Source organism: Carassius gibelio, chromosome B10, assembly GCF_023724105.1.
Source record: "Carassius gibelio isolate Cgi1373 ecotype wild population from Czech Republic chromosome B10, carGib1.2-hapl.c, whole genome shotgun sequence".
Taxonomy (NCBI): domain Eukaryota; kingdom Metazoa; phylum Chordata; class Actinopteri; order Cypriniformes; family Cyprinidae; genus Carassius; species Carassius gibelio.
In genome coordinates, this window is record NC_068405.1 from 26,205,793 (window position 1) to 26,224,523 (window position 18,731).

The following is an 18,731-nucleotide window of genomic DNA, read 5'->3' on the forward strand; positions in this document are numbered from 1 at the left end:
GAAAGTTCAGTGGAGAAGGACGCAGGGGGAAACAGTGGCTAAAAACTTGAAAATGCCAACACACTTAGTTCAGACCACAAAACAAAAAGCTAAAGTTACATTTTGCATGAAAAAAATGGTGGGGGTCAAAGTTATTTTAGTAAACTAAAACTAAAACCCTAAAAAAATATTTTATTATCTTAAATATTACCTTGTAAATTAAAATAAATTTGAACTGAAAAAAAAAATCTTGTATTCCAAGTTACCAGAGAAACAATTTTCATTTAATTTAACTTGATGTACTATAATAACTAAGACTAAAACATATGATAAATCTTAAATTTAGAACTAAAATAAAAATACAAACAAATATACAAATCTTATATGAAATAGGATCTCACTTGTACTAAAATAACACTGCTTATAGGGACAATTCAGCAATTTTACAATATTTTTGTATGTTTTTTTATTTTAGGTTGTTTTTCATTTTTCTCATTTTCTCACAATTCTGTAATACAGTGTTTCTTTTTTATTTTTTATTAAATTATAAATTGTATGTATGCTAAAAAATAGGTGTCTGGACTGGAAGAAATGTATATTTTTATTCAGCAGGGACACATTAAATTGATCAAAAGTGACAGTAAATACATTTATAATGTTACAAAAGGTTTCTATTTTCAATTAAATGCTGTTCTTTTAACCATCTTTTCACCAAAGAATCATGAAAAAAATATATATCCCAGTTTCCACAAAAATATTGAGCAGCACAACTGTTTTCAACACTGTTAATAATCAGAAATGTGTCTTGAGCAGTAATCATAATATTATTCTGATTTCTGAAGATTACGTGACACTGAAGACTGAAGGAATGATGCTGAAAATACAGCGGAGCATCACAGAAATAAATTACATTTCAAGCTATATTCGCAAAGAAAACAGCTATTTTAAATAGTAATAATATTTAACATTTTTACAACATTGTTTTTTTATCAAATGCAGCCTTGGTGAGCAGAAGAGCATTTTTTTTTTATTGTACTTTTAACAATAGCAATATTGCTTCGATACTGTAACAATATTGCTTTCTTGTAAGAAAGAATATATATATATATATTATTGCAATGACGAGAATTGCCACTGATAATGCATATAAGAATTAAAATAATGAGAATAGATATTTGTGACTTTCTCCTTAAATATTAAAATGAGCTTGACTGAGCTAAACAGTTTCTTTTCCTTAATCCTGAAACGCAGGCTGGGCCATATCCTAGTCTTTATCACATGAGACGTCCCTGTAAGCATCTCTTTGACATGTAAGAGCAGATTCTCCGTACAGAATGAAGCCGTTATCACGCTTGACAATGGAGAAGATGCAGAGCTCAACCCCACCCGGCTATTAATACCAAAGAAACAGCAGCATTGTGGTGCAAAAGAGTCTCGAGTATCTCTGTTTATTCAGTCTGGTTCTGAAGAGAGCTTTCAGCCCAGACACACACAGAAAGTCTTATACACACACACACACACACACACACAAACTCTCAGGCTCAGGAATTGCTAGTAAATTTCACTAAAAGTTACAAAGAAATGGCAAGTAACACATGACCTTTTTAAAGTAGTAGAAAGACTGAAATAGTATTTTCTTCTCTGATAATCTTTGTATTATTTACAACTTTTAAAAAGCAAATACCCTGCAGATAATTGGGGTCTTAATAGATGGTTTACTACAAATTAACTTGAATTATTATTAGAAAATAAATCATGTTTTTATACCAAAATGTTATTTTTTTGCACTCAATAGTCTTTTATTCACTGGAATGTAATCCAATTTTTGGCATCCATGAGAAACGGCTTAATTGAAGCCAGTAAACAGTCAGTCATCTCAGTTATTGATGCACCTTTTAATTAGATGAGACAAATTCATTCTCTCAATCATACAGAGTGTTACAGTACATCACTGGGCAGCTGGAGAAGGTCAAGAGAGTCACGGAGATTGATTGGCTGGACGATTGTTTATATAAGATAAGAGAAAATAGCCGAAAGGTCAACGATCACGCTGGGATATCAGAGCATTATCTCCTTCTCTCTCCTCTGACGAAACCAACGTTTCCAGAACTTGACTTTAAAACAAGCGCATTGTTCACATGACATGCATATTTGAAAAGCAAAACAGATGCAGAATAAAAAAAAAAAAAAAAAAAACACTTTTAGCCGGTGCATTCTCTTGTGTAACAAATTCATACAGAGACAGAAACAGACAGAAGTCATCTTGGTTTGGCTGTGCACTTGACTCACACACACACAATATATATTTTCAATATAAATCCTATGTACATGTTCCTTCACTAAACAGTTGCTTTTAACACAGCTAGTTACACTTCCACTGGAAGAAAAATGCATTTTAGTGCCACCAATAAATGCCGCCCTAAATGTCAAAGAAAATAAACATCTTGTTCGTAGTCTAATAGAGCATTTATGTAGAAAACCTAGTTCAGAAATCTAACTTCCAGTAGAAAGCGTAAAATAAAGGCAACACACATGATAACTGAAGAAGACGGCGTTCTGTGGGAACTTGAACTGTACCACCGAACGTCCTCAGAATCGTCTGAAAGAAAAGAAGAAAAAGATAAATGCACATGAAATAATATACAGGAATGTTATTTGAAGAAACAGCACAGAAGCAGCAGACGTCTGAATAATCATCTGCCATCAGGTTAAATCAAGCGCCAGTCGGTGATTCACAGCACTATTAGAGGTGAGAACGTGTGTCTACTGTTGTTTATCTCCAGCTAAACCAGTTATAGGATATTAAGAGTGTGTCTGGCATCATGTTATCAACCTTCCTCACTGCAATATACTGGGAATGGTCAAAACAGGCAACCGGTACTTTCTTACTCATTATTGTCATATTTCAGCCCAAATATCTAAACATCCTTAAACATAATTTGACATATGAAGTCTTGCTTAGAAAAAAAAAAATCTAAATGAAGCAAATTTATGAAAAAAACTAAACAAATGTATAATATAACTTACACTTACAATAAGAAAACAATCTACCAATATAGGTCAGAAAAATAATACATTTGCTTTTCTATTAAGATTATTTTTTCTGACCCCATGCACTGGCAGATAATTTCCTTTTTTTATTGTAAGCATAAACTTATTTAACATTAATTTATTATGCAATATTTTGGTTTCAAATGTATCTTGATTTTAAAATATTTAGATATGTGGACTGAAAACAAGACACAAATACTGGGCAAGAAGGTCATTTTAGGGGCCTTTGTTAAGACAAGTTGAAAACACAAAGCCAGACACGATTGATATCCTTCAAGGTGCTGGAGCTGGTTCAGTTGGAAATAAAATCCACGACAAACATCTACAAACATCATGCATCTATCAACTCACCACAGTTTTTGCTGAACACATGCGGGAAGCAGTGCAGGAGTCCATATCCACATCTGCAGTACGAGCATCCTTTCTGAACCCATTCTCCGTGTGGAATCACACCACAATCACTGGCGAAATAAAAACACGTCATCATTCAGAAACCTTGTGCAATGACACCAGTGCCATCCAGCTCGATCCGGACCTCATGCAATTACCTGAGGCGCTCGTCGTATTCACAGCTGCGGCCGGTGAAGTGCTTCGGACAGGCGCAGAAGCTTCCCAAAATACACGTTCCACCATTCTTGCAGCAGGTACGGCTTTGTTTAGAAACTGGAATGAGAAACAGTGGAATAAAGATGTTAAATACAAGGATGTAAAAGTAAAATAGCAGCCCCTTCCTACAAAATTTATGACGTGTAATCTAAACAGCTGCTACCAACATCTGTTTCCCAGAATGACAAGAACTATCCAGACACTGTGCAGGCCGTTACGCCTGACAACACTGGAATCCCCATTAATAAACAGATAGATCCACTCCTAAATGCTCAAAACACACAGTTTTGCTTACTCTGGTTTGTGTCTGTAAGCGCTGTGCAAACTGAGAATTCTAGAATTATGATGCTTTCCTCTGCAAAGATTCTTAAAAAAAAATACATTTACACTGGGGTAAAAAAATATATAGTAGGTTTTTTTTTTTTTTTTTTTTTTTGGAAAATGGTTGAAACAGCTATGTTAAAAAAAAAAAAATAGTTGAAAGTTAGACAACTAAATTTATTTATTTAAATGCAGTTAAAATACACTGATTGTGACCACTTACCTTAAAAAAAGTATTAAAAAAAATATTTTTTCAGTATACTTGAGAAGCAAAATGCCATAAAGATATCTTTATAAGATTAAAATGAGTTTGTTTAAAACAAAAAACAAGTATGACAGTATAGGTTCAGAAGAAAATTAACCTTATTCAAAATTATACATTCTTAAATAACTTGACATTAAGTTGTTTTATTAAGTATCAAAATTAAGATAATTTATGCCTAAAACTAAAAAGAAATATTGACATATATTTGTTATTTTTCAAAAGCATGAACGCATTTAATTGTATTCCATTTGCAATGTTTATATATTTGCATTGGAAAAGAAAAGAAAAATACTGGAGGAAGAAAAAAAAAGTGCATGCAAATTTGGCAGTGCATGCAAAATATAATTCCACGACTTTATGAATTTAAGACTTTCTGCTCTTTCTAAGGAATTGATTTGTTAGGATGCATTAGAAGAACAAATTGTGTAAAACAAAAATACACCGTTAAAAGAAATGGCAGTTCTGAATTATAGCCAATATGTTAATTTTGACAAAAAAAAAAAAAAGAAAAATGACAAAAAAAGTTTTATTTAAAAAAAAAAAAATATTATTATAGTAATTAAAATGTACTCCAGTAATATTTATTTACAGCCTAGAATCGTATCTTATTTTCGGTAATGATGATGTCACCTCCGGTCAGTCCTATGAACGGTAACACGGCCTCTGCGTTCCGGTGTGGACCTTGCGCCGTCTGCGTGTTCATTTCGTTGAACTTATTCAAGAATTCCGCGTGTTGTTTTGGCTTTCCAGAGACTCCAGCAGCTTTCCCACATCCTGCTCCTTCACATCCTGGGAGAAGAACGCGAATCCGTGTTAAAAATGAGCGATGAAAACCCAAACGCGTTTGGAAACAAATAACGCAAAGATCCGACTTTTACCTGATCCAGACGAAGCCGACTGAGAGACCACCACAGCAGACAGAAAGAACCTGTAGGTAAGAATATAGCAATCGTGAGGCCTGAGGAGAAAGACATGCGATTCAATTACGAACCGTGAATCATTTGCTCACCCGAATAATTGATTCATAATTCCGCTCGCTTGACAAAAACCCAACTCAACACCCGATCTGCTCAGCACTGATCCAACAGCATCAAAACATCCCCAGTGTCAGCATCGCAAACCAAATGACCAGAACACCCTCTGCTGGGTCTGTTCTTTATCTTTAGGGCTTCAGACTCCCTCATGACGCCCCATTAACACCTGCAACCCCTCCCATAGTCACCCGCTAATGCAAATGAGCGTGCATTCACATTAGTTCCGTCAGTCAAACCGGTTTGAGGCGAATCGATTCTCTTCAGTATCAGAGAGAAGCGATTAGAGGCTCAGTCTGCGCCGTCAAAGCACTCTGAAGCTCTGTAATGCGGGATTGTACCAACTCTCTTTGTTTCTCAAGTGAAAAACCTTAGTGCCATATTTAATTTGTGATAGAGATAAAAACTGCGAGGGACAGAAATGCAGTGAGTGAAAAAACAAACAAATAAACAAACTTTTAACTAGACAAATATTACATAAATTCTTTTTATAATTATTTTGTAAAAATCACATAACATACAGTGGATAGCCTACCATTGTAAAGTCAAGTCTATCCTTGTTAAATTCAAAATGCTATATAGACAAACATTTTTGCTAAAATATATCTATGTATATATATCTTACATTTAGGCGATTTTTGTATATATAGGTTATATAGATTTAATTCGACACACACACAGGTGTGTGTTTTTTTAATTTATTTTTTATTATTATTATTATTTAAAAATATATTTTGCTCTTCATATATTTTAATCCAAGAAAATGCAATCACTTTTGATGAAAAACTTTATTTGTTGTCTGTGAATATGTAACACATTTGAATAAATACTTTTTTTTTTTTTTTTTTTAAACATACCATACAATGTAAACTTAAACATTATTAAGTGAATGTAAGTTTAGTTCTGATATAGGCTATTTCATTCACATTAGTATTTAGCCTAAAGGCTATACTGTAAGATTGAGAATGCATTTTTTTTGCCTCGGAAATACATTTTGAAAAATATTTGAAAAATATAATGTGAAGGTTCACAGGAAAAAAAATTATATTTCAAAAATATAAATTTTACTGTTCACTGTTCATTTTACACTGTTTGATTTATTTATTTAGCTGCTATTTAAAATATATTTTGTCTAGAATTATTATTATTATTATTATTATTATTTATTTATTTATTTATTTATTTATTTATTTATTTTTGTCCAAATGGTTTAGATCTCTTATTTTATTATCTCTGGACTATCAAAGTTTTTAAGCACATGAGAAACATAAATTAAGTCAAACTTTCCCAGTGCATATATATTTTTCCCTTCATAGTTCTAACAATTTATTTATTTATTTATTTATCCTGTGCCTATTTTTCATTCAAGGCAAATTTACATAATTTATTCATAATATCTATGCAGCTGCTTTTGCCCAAAGTGTACCTTTTCATTGCCCATAGTCTTTGTTTATATTGCATTTATTTATGTGTTGTTTGTATTGTCTGGGTGTAGTAAAGAGCATATCTTATTGCTTATATCTTAAACCAAATATAAGTATCAGAAGTAGTTTGGTGTTTGTCGTTGTTTAGGCACACACTGACCTGTGTTTCAGATATTCTCAATTACTGTGGTTTCGTATTTCTCTATCACTTTTTTACTTGAAAATCACACGATCTCTCTGGTGATTTTGTTCCCACAGGCTGACATTTCCAGAGGAACGGCAGCAGGTATATATAACCACCCAACAAGTAATTAGAGTAAGTTTTCTTTGAGGATTTTTCGGTGTTTGATGCGGTTCGCTTCTTTAAAGCACAGCAGCCGCGTCCCGCTCTATTTCTGTCCATATGCTTTGTTATTGGTTTCTAATTAGCTGATTCCTCTTGGAGCCCGAGAGGTGAAGAACTTTCACACGGTTTAGTTTGCCGTTCTTTCATTTCAACTACTCTTCCAGAAACGTCGCATGCACTTCAGGATATGTGCCCTGGTTTCTCTCTCTTCATAAATCTCAACTCAATTTTAAATTAATGTCTTTAAACAGAAAAAGCATAATATTATCTAAATGCAAGTTTCAGTGATGGAGCTGTGCTGTTTTACATTTCACATTTAATGTATGTCTGCCTTTTGCATAATAATAAAAAAAAACAGTTCATTTAGTCTGGTGGGAAAAATCATCCTTTTAAAAAATAAATTACATGCAAATTGCATGGCTCAGGTTGATGCATTTTTCATTTCCAGGCACAATGCATCACCGCTGGGAGAGCTTTTCTTGTAGTGCCATTAATGTTTTTTGACATTCATGCCAACATTTCCTCTAATTGTTGATGAGAATTGTTTCTCGACAGAGAGCAGCCGCTCTGTCCATCTATAGAGGGATGATCTTTAACGCAGACGTCGACCAGTTGCTAAATAAAGTTGATGGAGTGTGTGACGCAGGCCAAACCTGAAAGGCTAAAGGTCAGACTGAAGGCTTTCCATGTTTTTCTTGACATTATAGATGCTGCTATATTGCATGACAGCCACCTGACCCATGAGCAAGAGACCCATGACCTTTTTATGAAATGAAGTAAAAATACAACTATTAAAAATCATTTTCAGTCATTGAAATAAAGCTATAATAATAATTGTAAAAAATGCTAAAGGAACGTTACCTCGGCAAATCAAATGAAATAAACTTAAATATGCAATACATATGTGTCAAATAAATTGAAGTTGAATAAATAAGTTGAAAATGTCTAAAACCAAAAGAAAAAGCAATATTCAAAAAATAATAATAAAATGTCAAAAGCGCCATCACCATCAGTGTTGTTACTTTTAACTAAAATGTTAACTAAAAAAATCTTTAAAAAGGTTTTCAGTAATTGAAATGAAGCTAGATTTAAAATAAAATGTCGTTTTGGACAATTACTGAAATAAACACATTTAAGTTGAAGTACTAAAATGACAAAAAAAAAAAAAAAAGAATAGAAGCTCAATAGAAATATTTAAAACAAATGAATAAATATGGTAAAAGCACATCACAGTCAGTGCTGTTATTATTTTTCTAAAATTGTTTTTATTAATAGAAATAAAGCTGGAAAAAATATTCTATAGAAAAACTTCAAATTGAAAAACTAAAAAAAGCTAAAATGACTCAACTGAAATAAAAAAATAAACTAAATAGAAATATTAAACAGGTTAACATTAAACATTAAAAACATTAAACATTAGAAATAAATATTGATAACAAAGAAATTGCTCAAACTTATACTAAAACTAAAATGAAAACTGAAAATATAAAAATAAAAGCTAATTCAAAATATTATACAGTAAATATAGTATATAACTAATACTAAAATTACTCTTATTATTGTTCATATTTAGGGTTCATGGTTAAAAGCACATATACCTTCACAAATACATAAACATTACAAATCATTATCACAGATGATAAAACAAATGTTAAACAAATCTACTAAATCCTTATCTACTCAGAACATTCTAGCAACAGTTTAGCAACCGTATATCAATGTCCTGTCAACCACCAAAACTCTCTAACATAGCAGCAAGTTTATTTATTTATTTCTAGTTTGTTTCATATGCATTTTAATTTGATTTAATGCAAAGTAAAGCAGAGTTCATTAATGCATGCCTCTTGTGTTTGCTAATGTGCTAAAGAGGTTTAATTATATAATTCATTCACATAAAGAAGGATTAAATCGCTTGCACTAATGAGCAGCGAGTGAGCAGCCGAGGTCATGAGCCTCTGTGCTGTGCTGCTGTCTTCAGGTCGACTGTGGAGCTGCGCTTTTGTTACAGATGCAGAAGGAGTCTAAAGGTGATTTATTCTTTCTGCTCACAGGTGCATTTCTGTCTGGTACGGCTGACAGTCTGTCATGTTGCTGCCAGGGGAATGTGTGAGGTAATTAGAGTAGCTGAGGTGGGTAGCGAGGACAAATCCAGATTAAATGTGCATGCTTGTACTGTTCACTTGTCTTTTAAATTAGACAACTATTCAAATGCAATTGCTTGGGAATTGTAAGTGATGTTTGCCTGTGCACAACATGACGGTTCCTCCTTTAGTATCCATCTTTCGGAAGTTTCCTACCTGGTTTATGGTCAGACAGGTGAAATTTTAGTGCCATGTTAAATAAAAAATAAATCGGAGATTACGAGATTAAGGTCGTAATGTTTTGAGAAAAAAGTCGAAATACTTTGAGAATAAACTCGAAATACTTTGAGAATAAAGTCGAAATACTTTGAGAATAAAGTCGAAATACTTTGAGAATGAAGTCGAATGAAGTCGAAATACTACGAGAATAAAGTCGAAATACTACGAGAATAAAGTCGAAATACTACGAGAATAAAGTCGAAATATTACGAGAATAAAGTCGAAATACTACGAGAATAAAGTCGAAATATTACGAGAATAAAGTCGAAATACTACGAGAATAAAGTCGAAATACTACGAGAATAAAGTCGAAATACTACGAGAATAAAGTCGAAATACTACGAGAATAAAGTCGAAATACTACGAGAATAAAGTCGAAATATTACGAGAATAAAACAAAATACTACAAGAATAAAACAAAATACCACGAAAATAAAGTCGAAAACCTACGAGAATAAAGTCAAAATACTACGAGAATGAAGTCGAAATACCACGAGAATAAAGTCGAAATACTACGAGAATAAAGTCGAAATATTTGAGAATAACGTCGAAATACTCACAGAATAAAGTCGAAATACTCAGATAATAAATTCAAAATATTATGAGAATAAAGTTAAAATACTAAGAGAATAAAGTCAAAAAATTACGAGAATAAAGTCGAAATACTCAGAGAATAAAGTCGAAATACTCAGAGAATAAAGTCGAAATACTCAGAGAATAAAGTCCAAATACGACGAGAATAAAGTCCAAATACGACGAGAATAAAGTCCAAATACGACGAGAATAAAGTCGAAATACTACGAGAATAAAGTCGAAATACTACGAGAATAAAGTCGAAATACTACGAGAATAAAGTCGAAATACTACGAGAATAAAGTCGAAATACTACGAGAATAAAGTCAAAATATAACGAGAATAAAGTCGAAATACTACGAGAATAAAGTCGAAATACTACGAGAATAAAGTCGAAATACTACGAGAATAAAGTCCAAATACGACGAGAATAAAGTCAAAATATAACGAGAATAATGTCGAAATACTATGAGAATAAATTCGAAATATTACGAGATTAAAGTCGAAATACTACGAGAATAAAGTCGAAAAATTAAGAGAATAAAGACAAAATATTTTGAGAATAATGTTGAAATACTCAGAGAATAAAGTCGAAATACTACGAGCATGAAGTTCGAAATGCTAAGAGAATAAAGTCGAAATTGTTTGAGAATAAATTTTGAAGGTAAAATTTTTTGAGAGTATATTCTAGCCTTTTGCACATGAAAATGGCCCAGATTGAGAGCATCGGCTTTCAACATCTGTAAGTTTTAAAGCAAAATGCAAACAATATATTACAATAATGTGTGATTTTCCATGATTTTCACGCTCTTAACCGTGGTGTGACAGATCGCTGTATTTGCTTTTGTTTAAGCAGCATGTGAGTCTTTGCGATTAAAATTATGAGACATTATTTTCATTAGAAATTAAGCCATAGGCTACAGTTTTTTCATGCCTTCGGATGATCCTTCACTTTTATGTCTTGCTATAAACTTGAAATGAAGAAAACACATTTATAATTTGTATCCCGTGATAAAACAGAATTGGAAAGCGGAGCTGTGTAATATTAAAGCTACAAAGCACAAAATGATTGTAATTACTGGGTGGCTGGCTTGCTACAAATAATGAATGGAAGATGTTAAATATTATGTCCAATCATTTACTGTATCATACCATGAATAAAACAGCTTGTGAGTAGGCCTAGTCACTTACAAGTTATGGACTACCTCAGAAAATAAAACAATGTAACTTAGCCTATGATAACGAGTACACAAAATGTATTTTCGATGCTTCAACAAATTCAACAAATGGAGGGAAGTCATTAATTTTCATTTTGGGGTGAATTAACCCTTTAAATAAGAAAGCTGCAGTGCACTAAAAACTCTGTCGTAGTTTTGCAAGGCTGTAAAATCTTATTTTATTGTTCATGCAGATTTCTTTCTGGTGTGTAGAGCACATCTCTCCTCAACAAGATGCATGACTTGAGGAATCACATCACTAAAGGCTATTTGACCCTCATTTAACTCATTGTAGAATTTCCACCAGATCAAAGTGAATGAATGGATCGAAGCTGTCTTCCAACACAAGCAGCAGTTAACTCAAAGCACGTAAATAAAATAAGACCAAAATGTCAATGGCAATTAAATCCATGTAACTTCATCATGATATCACATGGGATTTGATCCTCTACCAAAGCATGTTCTATAAAAGCCAATTGCTGCGTGATGATGAAATGAGACACCGGCGCTTTCGTTCTTCTGCAGCTCTCAGTGTGAAGAGTTTGTAATAGAGCAATCTCGCTGACTCATATGAGCCCCCTGCTGGCTCATAATTAATTTACATATCTCTGTGATTCATTCCCATAATTAACAAGCCTCTGGATAATGCCAGTGCAGGCCCATTAGGTGTTTCAGCATGTTTACAGGGACATTTTAATGACATCTGTGGAGGTAAGAAGTGCAGTAATGCTTACTTGACTTGGGTCTATTTGATTTTAAATATGGCTGCATTTATTACAAATATATAATGCCATTAATTGATGAGCTGAAATAAACTTCCTGATAATGCATTAAAGGAATAATTGGAAGCCTGTTTCTGCATTGGGATAAAAATATAAAAGGGGGGGTTTATTTCACAATTTGGACTCTTTCTCAAATTCTTTTTCCTTGCAATTCTGAGAAAAAAAAACGTCAATATGTGACATTTAAACTCAAGAGTTGTGAGATATAAACTCAGAACTGCAAGCTATAATCTCACAGTTTTGAGGAAGAAAGTCAAGATAGCAAGAAACAAGCTGAGAGAATTGAGAAATTGCAAGTTTATATTATGCAGTTCAGATTTCTTTTCACAGAAATTCAAGTTTATATCATGTTATATTCTATAAACTCATACAGTGTCTCACAGTTCTGACTTTTTCATTTCAGTTACATGAAAAAAACAAACATATCAATGCAGAATTGCAAGATATGAACTCTCAATTCTGAGAAAAAAAGTCAGAAATGTGAGATAAAATTGCACTTAACTTTTATTATTTTTTATTTTGTGGCAGAAAAATAAAACAATTGCAAGATGTAAAATCTCAATTCAGAGAAAAAAAACCCCCAGAATTGTGCAATTCTGAGTTTACATATATATATATATATATATATATATATATATATATATATATATATATATATATATATATATATATATATATATATATATATATATATATGTAGCAATTTTGACTTTTTTCCTTATAATTATGAGTTTTTATCTCACAATTCTGACATTTTCTTGCAATTCTGAGAAAAAAGTCAGAATTGTCAGAAAAGAGTCTCTGAAGTCTCTGAAAAGATTGTGAAAAAGTTGCAGTTACCTTAAAAAAAAAAAGACAGAAAGCAATCCATAGGATAGTTCACCCAACAATAAAAAGTAATTTTATGTTGTTCCAATCCTAAATGCAATTTTATCATGAAAACAAAAGGTGAGATTGATACTGGTCTTAAATTTGAGTCTTTTCCTCATGAAAAGCACTTTCGTGGTGCGTTTAAATGTTGTTCCAAAATACTTAACAACATTGCCTTTGGTTTGCTGTAATGAAATTTGTAACTAGGATACATTTGACAATGCATTATCGATTGAATATCCATGTCATTCTTGGCAGTGAGAGCGAATGTGCAAGTTCCTGCTTCTTACAGGGAACATTTAACAGAGCTGATTATTGTGATTTCTATTCTGAAAACTGACACTGTAATGACAGCTGAATCATTATCAGCCATGCAAAGTTTGACACTCTTGTCTCCTAATGAGCTGTCAGCCTTCTGAATGGCACCGCACTGTTTCTTCACTCCGTTTGAAAGGTTAAGATTCAGGATGTCAACAACTTATGTGAGAAGCAAGACAAATGTGATGCAAAATGAATAGTTTTCATACGAGCAGCACTGAGATTAAAAGAGCAAAACAATATTGGCGCAAACTTGGTGACAATTGAAATCAAATTTGAATTTGTTGCATACACAACAGCACAATGAGTTACATAAAGATTTGATTATATGCATGCAGTGTATGTACGTAAGTGTTACAAGGAATAGTTCGTTCAAAAATGATAATTTGGATGAGCTGAGGGTGAGTAAATCTGAGTAAATAGTTATGGGTGAACTTTTCTCTTGATAGAACAACTTGTTCGTGGCTATTTTTACTCACTACCATACTGTACTCGGTCATATGCAGATTGTACATTCATAACATATTTAACCTGCAAACATTGCAAACATCGTGCTCTAGTGGCTATATTGAGCTCACGACTGTAAAACACTCCACTTGATCCTCTCACCCAAATTCAAAAGAAATCAAAGAACTCCCTTTTAATGATCTACTGTGTTATGCACCACCTAAACTCAGCTCCATCATCAGCGCTCGTCATGATGAAGCTCATTTTTATTCTGAAACCTGACACCACTTTAATCATTATGTACTGGGGTGACAAAACAACATCCGTTTAGTCACAGGTTTGTTTTAACATAGTCTAGTACAGTATCTGGTGAAACACAAAATAATATTTTAAATGAAATTCAAAAAAGTATATCAGCGTCACTTGGCAGCTAGTGGGGTTAAAAATAACCGGGTCAAGAGTCCTGGTTACACAGGCTTGTTTAGTTACAGCTGACACTTATAAGAGCTGCTTCTGATTCCAGATGCTTATTTGACAGAGAACAGCCTGACGGGTGAGCAAGCATTTTTTATTAATCAATTATGCACAGAAATACACTTTTATGTTGACAGGACAGAAGTATTAGATGCAGTGCACTCTTGAAATGACCATTAATATCGCTAGGAATAAACACAATTTTATTGCTTTTAAATATAGATTGAAAGTACAATCCAGTAATGCTATTTTAGAATTAATCACGGAAGCAATTTCATATGTTATTGTTTTTGCATGATAAACGATGATTCCCTGCTAAATGCATTATATAATGTGCAAATGTTCCAAATAGCATTTTTGTTGTTGTTGTCTGCATTTGTTTTGTTCTGTGTTTGTATTTAATTGCCTGTCCTGGTTAAATTAAGTAGCTTAATCAAATGCATGCTACTCGATGAGCTATCGTAAACAAATGCACATTTTATGGTTAGTTTATGCAGAACAAGAACATTGCAATCTTGTTAAATCCAATCTCATTCATCCACTGACAGTTTCAGCTCCACTTACGGAAGGAGTCTCTACAATAATGGACAAAAAAGCAGAGGTTTTAGTATGTGGCGCTTCAATTATGAAGGATGTGTGGGAAATCAGACTGAGGGAGTATCGACAGAAACGGCAGATGGAAGAAGAGAGGATACGGAAGAGCGCTCTGGAAAGGTGAGGACATGCCGAACCTCTTGTTTTCCTGCATTTGTCAATCAGAAAACTCCATCTCCACATTTACAAAACAACTTTGTTGCTCTAAAATGTAAAATATGTAAAAAAAAAAAAAAAAAAAAAAAAATATATATATATATATATATATATATATATATATATATATATATATATATATATATATATATATATATATATATATATATATATAAAATATATATCTTGTAATTCCAAATATTTTTACATATTTAAAAAAATACTTATTCTTATATTTTCTTTCCATTTAAATACATTTCAAAATATATTTTGATGTATGAAGGTTTAAACTAAATATATTTAAAATTTTTGAAAAAGCTTCACTATTTAGCACATATTTAAAATACATTTTGGCCACATAAAATATACTTTTTGCTAAATGGGGTTTGTTCATAGTTTACCAATTTATGTATATATTATGTATAATACATGTCATAGCATACACTTTTGCATATGCCGCACTCATGCCATGTCAGAATTACTGTAATTATTAGTTTCCTGCTTATAAAAAAACACTCTCGTACTCATAATTACAAGCTGCTCATTGATGCATTTTGAGCATTGCCTTAGAAAATAATAAACTCTGAAGAAGACAAGAGCAGCTCTCTGAGTCATCTCATAATTACAGTAACTCTAATATTACATCAATGCAGTTTGATCCCAACTGCCTCTCTGCCAATTCTGTTTCGCACATAATAATGGCATTCAGAACCATCATGAGCTTGTGGTCACATCAACTTTAATTGCCTTAATTGTGTAAATATTAATTTTAACAGCAGCCATGTTTAAATAATCTGTTGAAATAAAAGCAGCACACAATTCATAATTAACGAGAAGTCTTTTTGTTTGTTGTCCATACCAATTAAACTTTTCATAGAATCAATCAGGATTGGAAGGGGCGCATGTCCTTCAAGATAAAAAGCCCTAAAAGGCTGGAGAGAAAAGCAAAGCTTCCTGAACAATCGACTCTTGATGCACACAAGGCTAAAAAGACAAACCTTGGCAGGCCTCAAGGCTTCCAGAGCAGTCGGATTCAAAGGCAGGTCGACTCGAGGAAAACTACAAAAGCCAATAAACTGACCCTGTTACGTCAACTCAATGAAAGCTGCCCGGGGTTGATGGTGTGGGCGGAGTCTTGGAAGTTTTCCCAACCTTTGCCACAACCTGAAGAAAGTCCTTGTGCATTCGACTGGGGGCAGTCATGGAAGTTTCTCAATTTTCAGCCAAGCACTGATGGTAAACCATGGTTTGATCTTGGGTTTGATGCCAACAATGATTTGAGCTCCAATGACATATTTCTATGGGAGAAACTTAGCAAACCTTCAGACCCCGAGCACATTAAACAAGACCTGGTCACTCCAGAATGGGAAAAGTCTTGGATATTCAGTCAGAAAAGAAAAGAGTTTCATGAAAACAAAAATAACAGCTATTGCAACAAATTGTACAATCAAAATGAGGAAATTGCATCAGACTGGAACGAGTCCTGGAAGTCAACGAAGCCTGTAAAAGAAGTAGATGTTAAATATGATTTCATTCAACCCGCAGCTAATGAGGAAAAACAACCATGGAATAATTCTGGGATGCACTTCAAAAATCAGCTTCAAATGAAATCTAAAGCTACAGATAATTCAGCTTGGAGTGAATCTTGGAGAGTTGCGAAAACCATGTCAGAAAAGGAGACGAAATCAATCCAATCTCAAGCAAAGGAGCCTGAGGAGCTGCATCCCGACATCTGCAACCTGATAATAAATGTGTCTAAAGAGATGAAGCACAAAATTCAATGCAGATCTCAGTTCGGTGGGAGGGAGAATCAGCTGCCTGAATGGGAAAAATCATGGACGACCATAAAAAATCTGTCAGAGTATAAAGAAGAGATAAATAAAGAGATTGAAGTGAAGGTTGAGACGTTGAAACCAGACATGCAACCAACTGAACATGTGAATTTCAATGTACTTGCTTTGCCTAAAAGCCAGAAGCGCCAAGAGATGCTCAACTTCTCTGAGCAAATAAACTGGAAGGATTCTTGGAAGATGATGAAACATCAGCATAGAGAAGAAAGAGCCTTGAGGAACCGGAGAAAACCACCTTCACAATTCTCACAAACTCTCACCCAATGGGCCAATTGTTGGAAGTTCACCAATTTAACTCTCGAACAAGATGCCGGTTTATGGCAGCAGGGTTGGTCTGCCAATTCTCAACTCAGGTCTATTAGAAGAGTGAGAGTCAATGAAGACATCCCACATAATGGACCAGCAGGGGTTCGCACATGGGCAGAGTCCTGGAGGTCGACGAGACATCAGCATCTTCTGGAAATACAAGCGACAAGTGCATCTACCCAGTTGTTATGTCACCATACATATGCACGATCCGTGGCTGACTGGGAACAATCATGGAAGTCATCGTCTCATCTGCATCATCATGATAGACCATCCATGACGGCATGGACTGGTTCATGGAGGTTCTCCAGTTTGGAGGATCTCCAACGTGAGCATGCATGGTTTGAGAGATCAATGGAAATTAAAGGCAGAAAGGAACTTTGTAGAGCACTGAATGCATTAAACAGATCATTTGATTCTCAGACATTCAAGGAACGATATCCTGCAAATGAGTGGAATGACTCCTGGAGGGTTAAAAAGAAGTTTGATGGTCCTGGACTTGCGCAACTAATGAAAAACGTAGTGCTAAATTGGGATAACTCTTGGATGTTGACCAGCACAGAGTTTTATCAAAAACAAATCGAATGTTATTTGAATTCTCAGATCGAGAGCTGGTCAGAGTGGGGTCGATCGTGGAAGATGTCAAACCCACAACCACCAAAGAACATCGCCTCGTGGGTTGATGCGAAGCCAAGATCATTCAATGCACAAGACCTGATTCTTTGGTCCAAACACAAACACATCTATAATTTACCTTCTGCTTCGCTCAGAGACGTGAAGCTGAAAATGTGGAGCAAGTCCTGGAGGTTCATGACGATAGACCTTGACTCAAAGTCTGAGGACACATCTGTGATAATGACAAAGACTGTAAAGATAAGAAGGCAAATGTACTCCGATATAGATCAGCTGAAACCACAAATGAAGAGATGGAGTGATGCATGTAAAATAGCAAAGACGCAAGCACGAAAAAAGCATGACGTTCGATCCAAATCTGGGAACATGGAAGATGAAGATGGAGATATGTTTGCAGAATGGATGGAATCTTGGAAATTCTCAAATAATATAAAAACGGGTGATCCTGCAAATGTGTCTCTGAGCAATTGGAAAATGTCTTGGAAGTTTCTCCTTGGTCCAAATGTAACAATGAATGGCCCCAAAACTAGCAAGAATCGGTGAGGATTAAACTTAACGGGTCAGGTTTCATTTCAAATAAATGACAAGTGATGTTTTTAAAACTTCTACAGGTTCACTGAATAAAGTTGTGTGTCCTGTGCAGACACTAACATTTCTTCTTATCTGTTGTGTCTCAGTACAAAAAAAAACATAACAACATATCATTATTTCTGATGCAGTCACGCTGAAAGCTGAGAACTGCGGCTCTAGTTTAACAGTTTCAAGGCACATCATTTATTCTTTTTCAAGTCACTGCACACAGAGTGCATGCGGTTCAGCACTTCCTAACAAAAACACAAATGCAGTTGTTTAACTCTAGTACAAGTGTATTAATGGACAAAAAGGACGGAGTACAACAGCAGTTCTGCTGCATTATCACATACTGCATACTGCAATCACCTTGCTTTTATGGCAAAAATACTGCATACTGCATAATTAGAAGAGAAGTGTACTTCATAGAAAAATATGAAAATAATATATATATATGTGTGTGTGTGTGTTAATGCTGTCAAACGATTAATGGCATCCAAACTAAAAGTTTTTGTTGTATTTATAATATCAGTTATATGAATATAAATATAGTGTGTG

The 18,731-nt window shown here is 33.8% G+C and overlaps 2 protein-coding genes across 4 annotated transcripts; one reads left to right on the forward strand and one right to left on the reverse strand.

The window, feature by feature from the left end:
- Positions 1-1,855: 1,855 nt before the first annotated feature.
- LOC127966596 (cryptic protein) lies at positions 1,856-5,408 on the reverse strand. The gene is made up of 6 exons (XM_052567704.1): positions 5,232-5,408; positions 5,101-5,150; positions 4,853-5,011; positions 3,579-3,693; positions 3,382-3,491; positions 1,856-2,578 (listed from the first exon to the last, which is right to left on the reverse strand). The coding sequence occupies exons 1-6, from the start codon at positions 5,246-5,248 to the stop codon at positions 2,460-2,462; spliced, it is 570 nt and encodes a 189-aa protein (XP_052423664.1). The 5' UTR covers positions 5,249-5,408; the 3' UTR covers positions 1,856-2,459.
- Positions 5,008-18,258, forward strand: LOC127966584 (uncharacterized). 3 transcript variants are annotated; one of them, XM_052567691.1, is made up of 4 exons: positions 5,008-5,156; positions 6,936-6,963; positions 14,613-14,778; positions 15,692-18,258. In XM_052567691.1, the coding sequence occupies exons 3-4, from the start codon at positions 14,648-14,650 to the stop codon at positions 18,144-18,146; spliced, it is 2,586 nt and encodes an 861-aa protein (XP_052423651.1). In that variant the 5' UTR covers positions 5,008-5,156; positions 6,936-6,963; positions 14,613-14,647; the 3' UTR covers positions 18,147-18,258. The 3 variants fall into 3 exon arrangements, with proteins under 3 accessions (XP_052423651.1, XP_052423649.1, XP_052423650.1); XM_052567689.1 differs by lacking the exon at positions 6,936-6,963 and adding an exon at positions 14,114-14,143; XM_052567690.1 differs by lacking the exon at positions 6,936-6,963.
- The last annotated feature ends 473 nt before the right edge of the window (positions 18,259-18,731 follow it).